The 17,993-nt window shown below is 43.2% G+C and overlaps 2 protein-coding genes across 8 annotated transcripts in view; one reads left to right on the top strand and one right to left on the bottom strand.

Annotated features, from left to right (window-relative positions):
• The window catches only part of LOC118922043 (serine/arginine repetitive matrix protein 1-like), an 88,125-nt gene that overhangs the window by 62,352 nt on the left and 7,780 nt on the right, over nucleotides 1–17,993 (bottom strand). For 2 of the 5 annotated variants that reach the window (XM_057498512.1, XM_036904319.2), the window contains one exon: nucleotides 7,690–11,934. The exons of 1 other annotated variant lie outside the window; for it this stretch is intronic. In XM_057498512.1, the coding sequence (XP_057354495.1) occupies nucleotides 11,797–11,934 (138 nt within the window). In that variant the 3' untranslated portion in view covers nucleotides 7,690–11,796. Of the gene's footprint in view, nucleotides 1–7,689; nucleotides 11,935–15,029; nucleotides 15,155–16,812; nucleotides 17,410–17,993 lie in introns of those variants that run through there. 2 more of the 5 variants (XM_057498511.1, XM_057498509.1) reach the window with 2 other exon arrangements.
• Nucleotides 11,597–17,993, top strand: part of LOC118922063 (procathepsin L-like) — a 94,567-nt gene continuing 88,170 nt past the window's right edge. The window contains exons 1-7 of one of the 3 annotated variants that reach the window (XM_036904355.2): nucleotides 11,597–11,722; nucleotides 12,009–12,131; nucleotides 12,225–12,371; nucleotides 12,560–12,784; nucleotides 13,209–13,371; nucleotides 14,001–14,118; nucleotides 14,598–14,729. In XM_036904355.2, the coding sequence (XP_036760250.2) occupies nucleotides 11,597–11,722; nucleotides 12,009–12,131; nucleotides 12,225–12,371; nucleotides 12,560–12,784; nucleotides 13,209–13,371; nucleotides 14,001–14,118; nucleotides 14,598–14,697 (1,002 nt within the window). In that variant the 3' untranslated portion in view covers nucleotides 14,698–14,729. Of the gene's footprint in view, nucleotides 11,723–11,940; nucleotides 12,372–12,559; nucleotides 12,785–13,208; nucleotides 13,372–14,000; nucleotides 14,119–14,597 lie in introns of those variants that run through there. The other 2 variants (XM_036904354.2, XM_036904353.2) reach the window with 2 other exon arrangements.

The raw sequence follows: 17,993 nt of genomic DNA, 5'->3' as shown, positions 1-17,993 counted from the left end.
GTCTCTGAGCTTCATCCATGCTTTGCCTGTATCAGTGGTTCACCCTTTCCATTGCTGAAATTGTATTTAATCCACCTTTTCACTATCATCCATAAAAGTGCTATTCATATACTATACAAGTCGTTCTGTGGCCACATGCTCTCAGTTCTCTTGGGGAAATACCTAGGAGTGAATTGCTGGGTCATGGGGGAGAGAATCAGTTAATTTTATAAAAAAACAATTTTCCAAAATGGATATACTCTTTCAAATACTGACTACCAATGTAAAAGAATCCCAGTTTCTCTGTAACCTCACCAAAACCTGCTATTGTCAGTCATTTTAATGTTAGCTATCTTGGTGAATGTAAACAGAAATCTCAGTGTTTCATTTGTATTTTCCTAATGACTAATGACATTGGGTACTTTTTCATGTGGTTCTTAGTCACTTTCATATCTTCTTTTGAGAAATATACATTCAAAAGGGAAACCTTTTCAACCTTTAATGCACAATCTATAAAATAATCATTTTCTATTTTAGAACCAGTTTCCATGAATGTCACATAAGAACAAAAGAAAGCCATAGAGTGTAAGTCTATAAGGAAAGGGAGATTGTGATTAATTCTATCTGCAATCTGCTCATTTTATGCTTATTTTAAGGCTTCAATACTCCTTGTATTCGTTCCAGAGTTTTTCACTGTGTCTGTGCCATACCAACCTGTAGCATTCTGCCCTGCAAGTTTGTATTTAGAGGCCTTGGTCACTGACCTCCTTTCTTGTCACCGGGACCTGATACTTTCAGTGTCAGCTCAACTTTGCACACCTCACCTCTGAGACATCTCAGTGGTCCTGGTAACTTTCAACCAGTGGAGCATGACCCGAAGTCCAGCCACCTGCATTCACACAGGTTTCCCTGCAGCCCTGGCACCTCTGGCTCTCTGAGGATGCCTGTGGGTCCTTCTGCAAGATAATGCTTTAAATGACATAAAATTACAAGGTGATTAAACATTCAAATGTTTATCAAAATGTAAAAAATCACATTGGTAATATGATAATATATGTGTTGCCAGTGAGAAATCTTTAAGTGCTGTAATTTTGAGATAGTGACAAGTATAACAAATTTATAAGCTATGTAAAACAATCATAACGTGATGTGAAATACCTGATTTCTTATGGTGAAATCATGGGTACTTCCGATATTACACTGGTGTGTTAGTAACATACAGTTAAAGGGAATGCTAATTTTGGTCAAAGATTAGTGAAAATAGGTATAACTTTTTCCGTGCCTATAAATTCATATGCATTGCTATGAATTGTGTCATCCCCAAATTTGTATGTTGAGAATCTAACCCCCAGTGTGACTATGTTTGGATAAAGGTCTTTAAAAAGGTAATTAATCTTAAATGAGGTTGTAAGATTGGAGTCTTAATACAATAAGATTGGTGGCCTTATAGAAAGAGGAAGAAAATCATCTTTCTTTCTTCCTTCATCTACCTACCTATCTACCATCTACCAATCAACCATCTATTTATTTATATAACTCTCTCTCTTTCTGTCTCTTCCAGGCACACACACCAAGTAAAGGCCATGTGAGGACACAAGAGGGTGGCACCTGTAAAACAGGAAGAGAGCTCTCACCAGGAACCTAATCAATAAGCACCTTGTTCTTGGACTTCCCAGGCTCTAGAACTGTAAGAAATAAATTTCTGCCACCCAGTCTATGGTATTTTATTATGGGCAGTGAAGCAGAAAAAGACAGGCCGAGATAGACTAAGGCAGACTAAGACAGGGCTGCCCCACCCCTTCTTTGCTTCTATGCCTATAACTAGACTCAAACCCAGCAGCTCCTACTGGGAGGTACGCAGGGTAATCCATGAGGAGGTGCATGCACTCCAAAAGAATGACCTGAGTTTTCTAACTGATACAGACAGAAACATGTGTTGGGCTGGATACTAAGGGTGTGAGATAATGGTGAGAAGAACACAAAGTTGAATCAGAATGAAAGTATTGTTGTGGGCTCACAAAAAGAGACTCCACCTTTCATGTTGCTGCTCAGGGAGGTAGAAAGGGCTCTAAAAGCCAGGATCCGTTAATGGCTGAAAAATGTAACATAGGTGGCCTAGAGTGAGTGAGATGGAAATGCCAGACCTGCCTTGGTTTTATGTAGATGAAGGGATTCAAGACCCAGGGATACTAGAAGGTTGAAGTGGACTTGTCGTGTAAGACCTACTCATCCAGTCTTGGAGAGTTCAAAAGACAGAGCTCTCACTGTGTGTGAGAGATACATTGTGAGAGGAGCCCTGGTGTCCTAAAAGAGCTCTGTGATCTCGCTTTCCTGTAGGGCAGACCTCACAGTAAGAATTGGGGCCATTGACTGGAAACCTAAATGCAATGGGAGTAACTGGATCCTGGGGGCAGTGGCCAAGTGAGGGCCTTCGGCTACCCAAGGAAAGCCATAATGGACAGCAGAGTGAAAGCAGCAATCAAAATAGTCTGAGCCGTGTAACTTATGGTGTTGGCCTGTTGATCATGGCATTGCTAGGAGTGAAATAGACAAGAAGCCCACTCAATTTCAACCCTCCAGTCCTATGTCCTAACTTAGTTTGCAGGCATCTTGATCATCTTCCCCTCCCACAGGGTATCACAGTGGTCCATTACAATGTTGACATATGCCTGTAAGACCTAGTGAACAAAGAGTAGTAATCTCTCTAGACTTACTGGTAAGGCATTTATGTGTTAGAGAATAGGAAATGACTTATACAAAAATTTAAGGACTTTCTACTTCAGTGAAATTTCCATGGGCAGAGATGTGGGGCAGGTTGAGATAACCCTTCTGAGGACAAATACATGTTCTTGGATCCGGTCCCTCCTACAACCAAAGAGAGGCACTACAATTCCTGGGCATCTTTGCATTTTGGGAGCAACATATCCCACGTTTGGACATGTTACTCCAGCCTATTGAGTGACAAGAAACTCTGCTAGTTTGAGTGAGGCCAGAGGAGGCGGCTGTGCAGCAGGCCCAGGCTGCTGTGTGGCTGCTCTGCCACATGGGGCATAATCGGTGGTGCTTGAAGTGGCCGTGGCAGACAGGGAGGCTGCTCAGAGCCTGTGGCAGGAACCCACAGGTGAAACACAGGCCCTTAGGATTTCGGAGCAAGGCTCTTTTCTCATTTTGAGAAACCATACTGTTCTGCTTTTGGCTCTTAGTAGCTTAACCACTGCTCATGAAGTTATCGTGCACCTTAAGCTGCCATCATGAACTGGGTGCTATCAAACTCAGCAAGCTATAAACTTCAGCATACACAGAAACCCTCCATCATCAAATGGAAGTGGAATGTGCATAGTGAGACTCAACCATGCACTGACAGCACAAATAAGTTACCTTAGGAAGGGGTCCATATGCTATGGCCTCTGCTCCTGCCTTCTGTTTCCCAGCCTGCACCCCTGGCCTCACTGGAAGTTCTCCAGAATACTTTGAAAGAAAAAGAGAAGACTTGGGCCCAGTTTACATCTGCTGCAGCATGATATACAGGGACCAGCTGAAGGCAGACAGCTGTGGCATGAAGCCTCTTTCTGTAACACCCTCAGGACTGTGATGAAGGGAAATCCTGCCCGTGGGCAAAACGTCAGCAGTGCCCCTGGTTGTTTACCTTACCTGGAATGAGAAATGGCCAGACTTGCAATTATATCGATTCATGAGCTGTGGCCAATATTTTAGCGGGATGGTCCAGGGCTTGGAATGACCTCAGTAGAAAACTGGTGAAAGGAAATTTGTGGAGGTGTGTGGATAATGGGAGTGGCACCACGCACTATTTCCCTCATGACCCACCAGCATTTTTTTTTTTCTTCTTATTCCAAAACTTTATGCTGTGCCTGCCTGGAGGTCTTAGTTGCTTAGGGAGGATGCTTCCACCAGGAGACATAACAATGATTTCATTTACGTGGAAGGTGAGACAACTATTCACCACTTTGGGCTCCTCATGCCTCTGACCCAGAAGGGAGGGAGTTATGGTGCTGGTGGGGTGGGTGGATCCTCACTGCCAGGGGGAGTTGGGCTGCTACTCCACACGAGCAAGGTGAGGAAGAGGAGGTCTGCAATACAGGAGATCCCTAGGGTGTCTTGTGATGAAGGTCAGTGGTAGAATTACGATGACCCAGTCCGGGCAGGGCTGGTATTGGTCTAGCTCTTCAGGAGCAAACCTGCAGACACCACCCCAGGGAAAGACAACGAGAAGCTGACTCTTTAGGGCATAGGTAGCCTTGGTCAGAAAGTCTTTTATTTAGTGTCATTTAGGACTTCTCTTTTTCTTGATGAAATCTGAAGAAGGGGGACTGCTGTACTTTCTGAGACTCCCTCTATCATGGGGTGGGTTGGCTACACAGAAACCTCACCACCTGGAATCCAGTATGAGAAGCTGCCAAGATTGTTAGGGCAGTGCGGAAGGAAGGAAGCACAAGTCTACATATTACCCACATGGATTCATGCTCCAGTGGATGTCAGCTCCCCATCTCAGGGGATGGACCAGTGTTTGTGCATCAACATTTGTAAGCACAGGGCCTGATATAAAAGAGATTCAATAATCTACAGATACCTTGGGAGGAACAGAGAGGAGATCATCTACACAGGGAGAATTGAAACCACCCTCCCCACACTCCTGCAGATCTGGCCATGAGCTGAGAGTAAGGACAAGGACAGCCACTCACGTCACACTGAGCGTGGGCCTGGCATCCAGGGCAGGGTCATGAGAATGAGGCCTAAACTCTTCAAGGCCCTCATCTCACACCTATTATGTTTCCCCAGATGGAATCAGAGGCATATTCAACAATGCTAATACCCCTCTCAGAGGATTTCAAATCTACCCATGGTTCCAACTGAATCCCTGGTGGCAGGAGCTTCCTAGGACAATGAGGTGAAAAATGGGAGCAATCTGGCAGAAGACCACACTGAGTGGGAGAGATGCAGGTTTCCATGGTTTTACAGTGATTGGAAGCTATTTCCTTGAATTAATTCACAAACTTTCCTAATGCCTCACAATAGATCCTAGATGAATGGTAAGAGCAATCATCAAGATCTACAGACAGTATCTCAATGGCAGCAGCAGTCACTGCCTTGTTAGCTCACATTTGGATGGAATGCCATTGCTCAGGGGAATGGCCATGTGTGAGGGAGAAATCCTGGAGATGTCTGCTTCTCTCACAACTGGTTTTGCCTCACTTAATTTGTAACACCGCCTTATGAAGTCATTGGAATTATCTGCATTTCTCGTGAGTGAAGCCAATTGCTGGAGGGGGTAAGATATTTGCTCAAAGTTAATGTCCACCAAAGATGACACTGGAGGGTTTACATGTCCAAGCCAGTGCAGTTTGGTAGTCAAATGATGAAGTCAACAGGTAAGAAAATTATTGTTTTTCTTGATTTGTCATTTTTCCACTGAGCACTTTAATGCAGACATGGCAGTTCCATAGAAAGTCTTTACTACAAAAACTTTGAGATATTCTATAATTTTGGTTATCAAAATTTAGTATTCCTATAAAACATGGTTATTTCAATAGCTTTCTTTCCTCTCAATCAAAATGATAAAGAGAAAGAAGAGAAAGGATAAATGATTTTCATGCATCTCCAATCCAATAGGAAAACCAGGAGGATAAAACAGAAAGAAAGTTCAGACAAGACCCAGTTTCCTCCCCTTTCATCAATTGGGAAAAAGGATGAAACTATCCATTCTGAGGGGCAACTCCAGGAAAGTTTGTTGCCTGTTGGGTGCAATGTCTGGATCTTCAGATTGCTCAACAGGGTTAAATGCAGCAGTATTATGCCAAACGATTTTGTTTTGCTGCTACCCTTGTCATAAATGTAAAATACCCAAAATATATTAAAGAACTCTTACAACTGAACACTAAGAGGACAATGAAAATGGGCAAATGATTTGAGTAGGCATTTCTCCAAAGAATATACATACACATAGCTGAGAAGCACATCAAAATATATTCAACATCATCATTCCTTAGGGACATTGAAATCAAAACCATAGTGAGATGTCACCTCTGCCTATTGGCATGTACAGAACTTTAAGTGATCAATAAATGTATTAGTGAGGATGTAGAGAAATCTGAACCCTCATATGTTGCTGGTGGGAAGGTCAAATGGTAGTAGTCACTGTGGAAAACAGTCTGGTATTTCCTCAAACATGTATGAATACCAATTCCTACCCAAGAGAAATGAAAACATACATTCCTACAAAAAACTTGTGCAAAAATGTTCATACCAGCATTATTCATAATAGCCAACAGAGTGAAAGCAAGAAACATCTTTCAATTGATGAATGAATTTAGAAAAGGGTGTATTCTTGTTGAAATAGTGCTCAGCTATAAAGAGGAATGAATTTCTGGGACAGGCTGTAATATGAGCCAACCCTGAAGACATCACACTAAGTGAGAGAAGCCAGGTGCATAAGGTCACATATTTTGATTCCATTCATATGATATGTCCAGAATAGACAAATCCATAAAGATAGAAACTAGATTATGGGAATAATGGGTAATGAGTAAGAAATAATTATGATTAACTGGGAACTAATAAGCATGAGGTTTCTTTTTGGTGTTCTGGAATTAGATAATGGTAATGCTTTCAGAACATAGTGACTATGGTAAATACTCATAAATGATGAAGTATATTTCAATAAAAATAACACTATCTATAAAAAAAGAAATGGGGCATAAGGGAAAATAAGCCCCTGTATCATGATAGTAGATGCTCAAGACATTTGGCTTGCATATATGTCCCTAGGGGTCTTTTCCAAGGAAACACATCTCCATTGGTGAGTACCTGGCATTCCTGGAAATTAAAGAATTATTAGAAAGTGTTCTTGCAGTAATGATGATAGCGATACTAATAGCTAAATAACATGTCAGTGCCAGGTGCTTCCCAGAGTATGCCACACCTGCTCCTTCACTCACCCTCCATGACACCCCTATGACACCCCTATGACCGTGGTTCTCACACTTGCATTAGAATAACCTGCAGGGCTTGTGAAAAGAGACTGTTGACCTCCATCTCCCAAGTTTCTGACTCTGAGTCTGGGATGGGGTTCAGGAACTTGTTTTTTCTAACAAGTTCTCGAGCATTGCTGATGCTCCTGGTCAGGGTACCCACTTTGAGAGCCACTGCCCTAGATCATGGGTGTTATGGTATGTCCCATTTTACAGGTATGCCATACCCCATGACAGTGGGTATACAAGATCAAGGGTGGTGCCAGGTTCCTCTCTAAAGTGAAGACATGACATAAATGTGGGTCAGGCCAGCAGGACTTAGAAAAGGAAGCTGATCTCTGGGGACTCTGCCCTCGTCCCTCCACAGCCCCCACCACTTACTTGGCTAACTGAACTCTGGCTGCCAGAGGGACCAGGAGAAGTGAAATGTGGGCCCTGAGGCCACTGTGAGATAAAGACGAGACTCTCCCCAGGGCCAGGCTCTCCACTTCAGTGCCGAAGTCTTGTTGAATGAAGACATGTGAGTTACAGGGAGGGTAAAATATGCTGCCTGCACTGGGTGGTCCTCCACACCTTCCTGCCCCAGGAGGGTGTTTTCCCCATGCCCCTGGGTCTTTCCCTGCTTGATCATTTCTCAGAGACAAAAATTCTGCTCCTTCCCTGTGATCATTAAAAGTAAGATTGTAAACCTAGCTCCAATGACAATGTTTAAATGCCAACTTCAGATAGTAACAACAGTGAGGTTCATTTATTCACCAGTTCTAAAGACACACATAAATTCTTTAAAATTTTTGAGAACACAAAAAAGAAAGAGAATTGTATAATCAAGCATCCTAGATTCCCTATAAAAGAAAATAAAAAGAACAAATCAAGGAAAACTTCTCCACATACAGTTTGGAAATTTTACTAAGTTAGTAACTCCACTCCAGTGATTTATGTTTGTTATGTCCCATGACCTGTGTGTCCTCTCCCTTCTCACCCTCTGAATAAGGAATCTAGTCTTTCTCTGGGATCACTGCTGTTGAACACAGCCAGATCAAGTGGTACGTAAGAAAGAGTTCAGTAGACAACACATTCTGACCGAAGGAAGCAAGCAAAACAACCATGTCTTTAAAAATCCATTTTTCTATGAGCAGCATACAGTGTCCTGAGGTGTTCTCCCACGTAGGCGGAGAAGTCAGGCTGATGGCTAAATGCGCAGGTCAGATTTGCAGAGAAGATGCTCTGGTCTCCAAAGAGAGGTTATGGATTATAGACTCTGGTGGGAAGGAGGAATGTGGGGAGAAGGCCACAAGGGCTTCTCCCTGTACCTACTGCTGCAGGATGCTTGCCATAAACTTATTGACTTTTATCAGTGAGCTTCAGGACCCATTTTCTGTAAAATCAGGATGACTGCAGTCATCTTGTTCCTTGGCAATGGACTGTGGAATCCTTCCTTTCTTGTCTCCAATGGAAAAATTCAGTGGAGAGACAAGATGGAGAATTAAAGCCGCAGGGGAGTTTTATTTAGCCAAAGCAAAAGGAAAGTAAGCTCCAGAGACAGGGGAGTGGCTTACCTGAGGGTGGGTAGCCACTCCCTGGGTTTTACACTGTGTTTTTTATGGGAGGTTATTTGGATTCCTCCCTCCCATTTTGTCATTCTCTTACTATCTTTCAGATTGTCTTGTTCCTCCCCTTCAGCCTCTATGCAAGTTTGTGTTCCACATTCTCCTGATTGTCCTAGAGAAACCCATGGTGGGACCAGAACCATGATGTACATGATGTAATAGTGACATTATGATGGCCTAATGCCATTAATGACAAGGCCATCCTTAAGTGCATGGGCTGTAAAATCAGGAAGATCCCTGTAACTCTTATCTCTTGCTTATCAGTTTGTGCTGAACTGCAAAAGCGGTCTAAGGGAGACAGGGCGGTCACAGCAGGGAATGCGGTTGGAGGCTGCCTGCTGTCCTCTTCTCCCCTCCTGCCCATGTCTATCTAACCGCCTACTCTAACAATCTTAGACTTTAAAATAGTTCCCTCACCTGAGAAAACTGTTGGGAAAGGGACATATTGGTTGTTCCTTAAGAAATGCTAGTCTGCACTACATGTAAAAATTAATATTAAATGGATCAAAATAAAACACGTGAGAGAAATCTATAAAAGTTTATATGAAAACAGAAGGGAAGAGCTTCATGATACTGAATTTTATTTTGCAGTGGTGTTTTGGGTGTGGTACAGAAAGAACAGCCAACAAATACAGAATAGATATTGGACTTTATCAAAAATAAAAATTTTTTCATGAAAGGACACTATTAACTTAATGAAAAGGCAACTCACAAAATTAAAAAATATGTATTTGCAAAACATGTCAGGTCAAAAACCTGTGCAATGCTTATAGAAATGTGAAATGGTGCAGTCATTTTGAAAAACATAGACAAAATTAAACCTAGAATTACCCTCTCCAGCACTTCTACTTTTGTATTCCACAATTTCACAACTCTATGCCAAAAACAAGGAAAACAGAATCTCAAACATTTGTTCAACAGCAGCATTATCAAAATTAGCCAAGTGCCCATATATCCATCCATGGAGAACTGGAGAAACCAAACATAGCTCCTTCATACAATGAATATGACTCACCTTTAAAGAAGAAGTTATGACACAGGCCACACCACATGGATGGACCTAGAAGACATGATGTAACATGAAACAGAGGCCCCAAAGGGCAGCTGATGCCCCTTATGTGAGGAACTTAGACGTGTCAGGTTCATAGTGACAGAAAGGAGAATGGTGGGGGCCGGGGGCTGGTGGTAGGGAGGACTGGAGTGCTGTTTTTAATGGATTTCAGTATGGGGAGATGAAAGATTTCTGGAAACTGATGGTATTGATATTTGCAGGACAATGTAAATTTACTTAATGCCCTTGAATTGTACACATAAAAATGGTACTTTAATGTTTTGTACATATTAACACAGTAAAAATACATGAATTTCATTGTGCTTCTAGAAGGTTTTCAGTTTCATGCTAAGTGGAAATTAGCTTACAAGTCCACATGAACTATGATTCCATTTTTATAAAAAGAATTCAAATATATATATATATACATATATATATATGTGGGAAGTCACTTGGGTATTGATGATTTTTTTCTATGAAGTATTTTCTACAATGAGTATATTTTTACCTAACATTAAAGTGAACTTACACATTTCTGATTCATGTTCCTTAAAGTCTTAATTATATAAATTAATACATGAATATATTCTCCTCCATTTAAAACGTTTTCATAAGCTGTCATTTAAATACTCACATTAAATACAGATTAAAGAAAAAAGTCATTGAAGTAAGTCATTAAAGCAATTAACATAAATCACAGGAAAAGCTCATTGGACTCAGAGGAAGATAGAATATCATTAACACAGTTGGCAGGAAAAGCAGTTTCTACTATCCCCCTTTTCTCCATTTATATATTTTTTTCTATAAATAACTCGTTTCTGTTGATTGGAGAAAGACTTGAGAAGCATGAAGGATCTCTGACAGGCAGGGAGCATCATAAAATGCCGGCCTTCCCTAGGCACCACCCAGCCCAGCCCCTTTCCTTCCGCGGCTTTTGGCCTTGTCACGGACCGGGTACTGGGGGATGCCACCCCACCCCACCCCACATTCCTCCACAACCCGCCGCACCCCATTCTGAAACAGTGAAAGCACCTCTGCCGGGGGCTCTGCACTCTCCCCCACCTGTTCCTGAGGAACAGAAACCCCTAGACTAGATGACGGTGGTTTCAGCCCTCCCGGGACCATAACAAAAAACTCCGGTAAAGGAGGGCACGGGGTGACACAGAAAACCCACTGGAGTCGCGCTGGAAGCTTCTCTCTGAACTGCCACCCAGCAGGCGAACTGGGTATACCACTGGTGCACCCAGGGAAGCGCGGGACCCTCCTCCCCAGTGTCAATGGGCCCAAGCTGTCCTCCCCGCCTCAGGTCCGCTGAGGCAGGTCCACCTGCCTCCGGACAAGCTTGGGGGTCAGCATTAATCAGGTCCCCACGTGCGCCTGCGACCCAGCTTCGGTGGCACCGCCCACAGGCCGGCCCATCCAATCGCCACGCGGTCCGGCTGTGGGGCGTGGTCGTTGGGCCGAATTCCGGACCTTAAATGGAGACCTTCGGGCCACTGCCACAGAGACCCGGGACCCGAACCTGCCTGCTGACCCTGAGCACCTGCGGCCACCAAAGGTGAGCGCCCCAATCCCCGCCAGGGCCTGGCCGGGCGAGGCTACCCCGAGAGCCTGCGCTGCCATCGGTCTTGGCGGTGGAGGGTGGGGATCCCAGGAAGGGCGGTCCCCGGGCCAGGCCGCGTTGCACTCAGCCTCCTGAGCCCCTCATCGCGGGGTGCGGGACTGTTGCTACCTGCGGCCAGGGCATCAGCATATGGAAGTGGCTGGCGGGTCGCAGAGCGGGTAACCGGAAGCACGTCTGGTGCATGACCCACATCTTGATTGCTTCCCCAGACCTGTGTAAATACTTGGGAGGATGCGTTAAGTGTTTTTACTCCACTTTAGTGGTTCTAACATCTCAGAAGGAAGTAGGGTGGCTTGTTAGAAAGGCTGGTCTAATCAGATACTCGGTTTCTTTCCTAGGTTTTTGAAATATGCATCCTTCGCTCCTCCTGACTGTCCTCAGCTTGGCAATAGCCTCAGCTGCTCCATCAGTTGATGTTGGTTTAAGTGCATTATGGTCCCAGTGGACGGCAACACACGGGAAGCTATACGGCAAAGTTGGTAACATTTGATACTGTCCAGAGGGTCCCCTTAGATAACGGTTGGTGCTGGTGGGAATTTATAGCAGAGATTAACTTGTTGAGGCTGGTCTCACCAAGGCTATAATCATGGCATGCTGAACATAATAGAGGTGTTCATCACGTGTGTGGAAGGTGGAGATCAGGTCACTGAAGTATAACACCATCCTGGCCATGGTTCCTCTTGCTCTCTGCAAACACATGCAGTACTGGTGAGTTAGTTTTAAATAGAAATAAAGATGATAGGTGATATGTTTGCCTCCAGAATGAAGAAGGGTGGAGACAAGCAGTGTGGGAGAAGAATCTAGAAATGATTGACAAGCACAATGAGGAATACGCCCTAGGGAAACACAGCTTCACAATGGCAATGAATGCCTTTGGTGACATGGTGAGTGTGGTATGGATTGCTGAATTTTGCTTTTTCTCCTCAGTACTTTATCATCAAATCTTTTTCTCACATTCTTTTCCCTTTCCCTTGAAGACCAATGAAGAATTCAGACAGGCGATGAATACCGTTCAAAAGCAGAGGTACGAGACAGGGGAAGTTTTCCCAGTGCCTTCCCTGGCTGAGATCCCCCCATCTGTGGACTGGAGAGAGAAAGGCTATGTAACTCCTGTGAAGAACCAGGTAGGACAGTGTTCATCATCTCTCTCTCCAAGAATAAAGCCAAAAAGGAATTGGCCTCCTTGCCTTGGTACACTGTGGAACATTATGCAGTTCACTAATTTTTTAAAAGATTTTTTCAGTTCAAAGGGTTGTTGTGAAAGTCTTGCTATTTGTTTTGTAGACTGAGAACATTTTCATTTTGGTTTCAGGGTTGGTGTGGTTCTTGTTGGGCTTTTAGTGCAACTGGTGCCCTTGAAGGGCAGATGTTCCGGAAAACTGGCAAACTTGTTCCCCTGAGTGAGCAGAACCTGGTGGACTGCTCTGGACGTCAAGGCAACGGTGGCTGCAGAGGGGGTGCAGCGAATTTTGCCTTCCAGTATGTTATTGACAACAGAGGCCTGGACTCGGAGCAATCCTATCCATACCATGGAAAGGTAAACTGAGCTCCTTAGACTGGTACCAAAGTTGAACACTTTCAGAGAAAACAGCTACCATATTTAAAATTCACTATTTGGATTGAAGATTTTTATATTGTCAGAACTGTCACTAAAATTTGTTCATCTTGTAACTTTCTCTGTTCAGGTGGTTACTATATAGTTGTCCTCAAATCTATGTTATATATCTTTCTATATACTCTAACAAATTTCTTCAGAGTGAAAAATTTCTTATGGACAGGTAGACTACAAATGTCTCATTCAACAGATACACTGTAATTTTTAAATGTCAAAACACCAACATTTCACCTCCTGGAATGCTTCATAATAAATGACTTGGAAATCATTAAGCTGCAGACTGTCTTGCCCTCATGTTCCCTGGGAACTGGGTATTAATCAAATTTCTTCCCCTTTATCTTCAAAGAATGAACCGTGCAAATACAAACCTGAGTATTCTGCTGCCAATGTGACTGGATTCCACGGAATCCCTGCCCAAGAGAAGGACCTAGAGTTCACAGTGGCAAATGTGGGGCCCATTTCTGTTAGTATAGATGCAAGCAAGCAAACATTCCAGTTCTATAAAGAAGGTAAGCATTTGTCTATGTAGAGATTTAGACAGAAAAATTGGAAAACCCTATGACATACAGCAAGCATTACTCTTTGGTATGTGGAATTCAAGGTAGATTTATTGGGAGTGTGGATTTAACACAGTTGTCCACTATGTACATTAATATATGTGACTGATATTTTCATTGCCACTGCTTGGATCATATCCCCATGATTTTAAGTGCTTCAAAAATATATTTAATTGGCTCCATAAGTCAACTGATATAGCTGAATTTACTTTTTCCCCAATTGTGAGATCTTTAAAATTTTTCAAGGAATTTTACTCCTGTAATTAAAGCTGGGAAAAAACCCTTGGCTCACTTAATACTGTGTTCTGTGCTGATACCTTAGGCTGATATCCTGCAAATAGAATTCTATAGAAACAGATTCTACAAAAATAGAATTTCACCAGTGCTGTTTTATGCCCCTTGACAAGTCATTTACAAAAGAGACTGTGTTAAGCCCCTAGCCTAGATTTTTAAATCTTGTTTTTAAATATCTGGATTGATGTCCTTTGACAGAATGCCTTCTTTACTGTGGTTGATAGGCTGGGTTATAGCCATGTGTCACTTGGTGGTTCTCCCCACAGCAATGAATTATTCTTTCCCAGGCATATATTATGATGCAAACTGCAGCAGCCAAAACCGGGATCACGCCGTTTTGGTGGTTGGCTATGGCTTTGAAGGAGAAGAATCAGATGATAATAAATATTGGATTGTCAAGAACAGGTATAAAATACCAAAATATCTATAAGAAATTGTAAAAAGAATCCTTTTTTGAATCAGTGTTAGACACAAGTCCCCAAAACTTTAAGCACACTTCTGAAATCCCAGAAATCTTTATCCCCTGTACAGCAGACAGATATATTAATGTTGGATTATAACATTTGAGTTACTGTTCTCAATACTGCTAGCATATTGATATGGTTTTGTTACTAAATCATTTTCTAAATTCAAAAAGCTTCATAATTCTGAAGTACATCTGGCCCCAAGAGTTTCCTTTCCCTGCCTCTCATTTTGCAGTTCTGTGAAAGGTTTAGTGGATAGAAGTTATGTGCAGGTTTACAAATCAACCATGAACAGGAACTGAGTGATTCTTTCTGAATCTGTCTTGGCCTCTGGTGAATTACTAAGTCTCAGGTGTTAACGATAATAAAGATAAATTGTTGGATTTTTTGTAATAACAAGAAACCCCTCTTTTCTTTCAGCTGGGGTACAGGCTGGGGCACGAATGGCTATGTAAAGATGGCCAAGGACCGGAACAACCACTGTGGAATTGCCTCCGCAGCCAGCTATCCTACTGTGTGAGATGGTAATAATGAAGGACTTAATCGAGAACATAATATCCCTGGGAGGAAATTTGTTTTAAATGGACCAGACCTTTTTGTGTGGCTTAAAAATACTTGAATCATTGAAAATCCAAGTTGTGATTTGAATTCTGTGACATTTTGCCCTGGAAAACCGACCACTTCTCCTATTACTGTTATAAACAGTTTGTATGATTAACTTACCTAACAAAAAGTTCATGTTTGAAAGGATGCATGTTTTTAAATTTAAAAATAAAACTTAATTTCAAAGTAGAGGTGGTATTTATGTTTTTAATACATTGCTTTTTTTGTAAAGTCAAATATTAATTTAGCTGCAAACCCATAAGTGAACATGCCAGTGGTCCATTAGGAGAATGGCTGGGTCTCCTTCTATATATACTTCTGGGAATTATGTGCAGATCTCATGTCAGCTGCCCATTAGCAGAGTCTGAACAACCCTTGAATGGAGCAAAATATGAAAGACAATGTATAAAGACAAAAGTAAATTATTTTAATGAGGAAAAAATTCACAATTTAGAAAGTGCACAGATGCATAGGATTTCTAAACTAAAAAGGGGCCTTAGATCATGATCATTTGGCCCAACTGGGGACAACCCAGCCTAGTTACAGAACTAATGTCATGGAGCCAGTTTCTGGTGCATGTTCCCCTATTACCAGTGAAGACCACATGGCCACTTTCTTGTCAAGGAAGGACTGGACACAGCAGGTTCACAACAGTGTTTGTGTTGGTTCCACAAGGGGTGAAGAGTCAGCTCCCAGACGTGAGGCTGGCCTTCAAAATAGAGCTGTGGCCTCAGAGTGGGGAGATGTGTGATAGCATCCAAGTGATAGTCTATGGCAGAATCTGCACCCAGTACCAAGCTCTCTATTTAATAGAGAAAAAAAGAAAATCCCTACATTCTGCAGTCTAAAGAAGACCATATTTTAATTTCTTTTCTGTCTGTTAAAATTCTCACCCTCTCAGTCAAGGAGGTGTAGAGAGTAGGTGGGAGTATTTAGTCACTGGTGCCCATAAATACTTATGAGGCTATGACGTGGAGGACACCTGGGGTCTCACCCATATGGCCCCCAAAGGCCTCTGGTCAAGTCTGTCTCTGCTGCTGTACCATGTGCCCTTCTTGACCCTCCATGTGAACTTCCCTTGTAGGTGCTCAAATTTACTGCTTTTTGACCTAACATGACAAGTGTTGTGTTTGGAGTAGAATTGTGTGTCTGAGACAGTCCTGTCAGGTAGCCACAGGGAGATTTGGGAGGCCCTGAGCTGAACCCATTCTGCTGGTTGGACGCTGTATCAAAACAGCTGGAATAGATGTAGTAGCCACTGTGCCTCAGCCCTCACTACCCTGTGGAAGAGACCTTCACGACTTCAAGCAGGAGCTGGTGCTGTGGGGAGAGGGAGGTGCTGAGAACAGCGCAGTGTCTGTCTCCCAGTTCCTGAATCCCTTTCACCTGCCCAAAGATGCGGTGGGAAGGGGAGCCCCGCCTCCTCCGCGCTTCTCCCAGCCCCGCCCCGCCTCCTGCCTTCGCCTCCGTCTAATGCGTCACTCTGGAGGATTTTCTGATGTTGAACCATTGTTGGTTATGGGGTTAAGCCTGAATTTGCTCCGGTGCATTTCTTTAAAATACTTCTGGATGTGGTTTGTTAATACTTCATTGAGGATTTTTGGCCACCAGATCCATATACATATATAACAATTCACATCCCATCTGAATCTTGACGTAACTTAGACAAACGAAGAGTCATTTAACCATTATGCTTTGGTTAAGCCCTAGAATAGATTAAAATATTTCCCCCAATAAAATGAAAATGTAAAGAGGTTAAGAAAAATACGTATCAAGTTTTAAATATATACTTCATTTACTATATGTCTTTGTCAGTGGTGACCACATTTCAACATTCAAACAGTTGCTACCTCAAAAATGCTTAATCCAAAACATTGGAATTTGTAGCCATGAGATTTCTCACTCAAAACATCCAAAATGAAATAAAAATTCTTCTAGGAAATTCTCATCCATTTAAATATATGTTTTATATTTTAATATATGTATAGATAGAAAATACATTTAGATATGTAAGCCTATAAATATATATATTAAATTATGTATCTATTTCTCAAGAAAGGAATTAATCCCTATACATTAAGGCACTAGGCTCAAATTTTAAGCCAACCAAGACAAATTTTTAATATCTGTGCTTTTTTTTCCCACAAGTAAACAGCTGCTGATTACTTGGGCTCCCAGGCTTAAAATTACTATTTGCACTGTTCATGACATAAGACAAATCAAAGTTGTTCTTTCACGTGTGGTTTTATTTTCGGTCGTCCACCCTGACCACCCACCCATCTTTGTTTTGGGCCTCGAGCATCTGCTGATTTGCCCCGGGAGTGACTGGGCGGGTTTGCCTTTTGTACTCAGCACTGCTGTCTCCACTCTCCCTTCTCTCAGTGTCCTGAATATAATGTACAAGATGGAGAGTGGAGGGCTTGTGGGACCTTCTCTATCTGCTGGCCTAGTTACTCTGCACACAGGTGAGATAGTCCTGCACATCATCTGGAGATCCAAGGACAAGGGAGACCTGCTAGTGGAGGGCCTCAGGGCTCGTGTCCAACACACATGACCACAGCCCATGGTCGCTGTGCCTTCTGCCTGCTCGATGGTAGGCCACAGGACTGCATTCATACAGGAGCCACAGCTGTGGGGCAACAGAGGGAGGCGGATAAGCCGAGTGGGTGGTCAAAGACCCGAGTCATGGGCCAAAGCTGGCTGAGAAATTCCAGCTGCTGAGCTTCTGTTCCTCTTGTCAGCACGAGGAGGCCCATGCTCCTCAGCAGACTGGGATGCAAGAGCAGTAGCCTCAGGAGGCTGGGTGCCCCAGCCCATGCACATCACTGTGCTGTAGGGGCACCCGTGGTCAGAACTGGCCTCTGTGCACATGGGGGGGCTTGCCTCTCACCTGGGTGCAGGACACCAGGGCACGCATTTCCCACTGGCTCAGCCAGGAGGCATGTTTAGGAGCCGCTGGATGGGAGGCCTTATGGCTGGTGAGAAGGCAGGTTTGGTGGGACAGGAAGGGTCTCTTCAGAATGCTTGGGGTCTCTCAGGAGCACCTGTGTCCAGCATTATGGGAAGCAACTCCACACCTGCAGGGTGGACTGAGCAGCTGGGCTGCTGGTGTCTCAGTGGCCTTCACTCTTGGCCCCTGAGAGGAAGGCCCTCTGTGGTGTGCACCCAACTGTGTCCTGCATGTCCCTGTTCATAACAGCCATGACACTGAGG

Source organism: Manis pentadactyla, chromosome 3 (assembly GCF_030020395.1).
Source record: "Manis pentadactyla isolate mManPen7 chromosome 3, mManPen7.hap1, whole genome shotgun sequence".
NCBI lineage: Eukaryota > Metazoa > Chordata > Mammalia > Pholidota > Manidae > Manis > Manis pentadactyla.
Note: the sequence above shows the minus strand (reverse complement) of the source record. Positions and strands in the feature narration are given on the sequence as shown.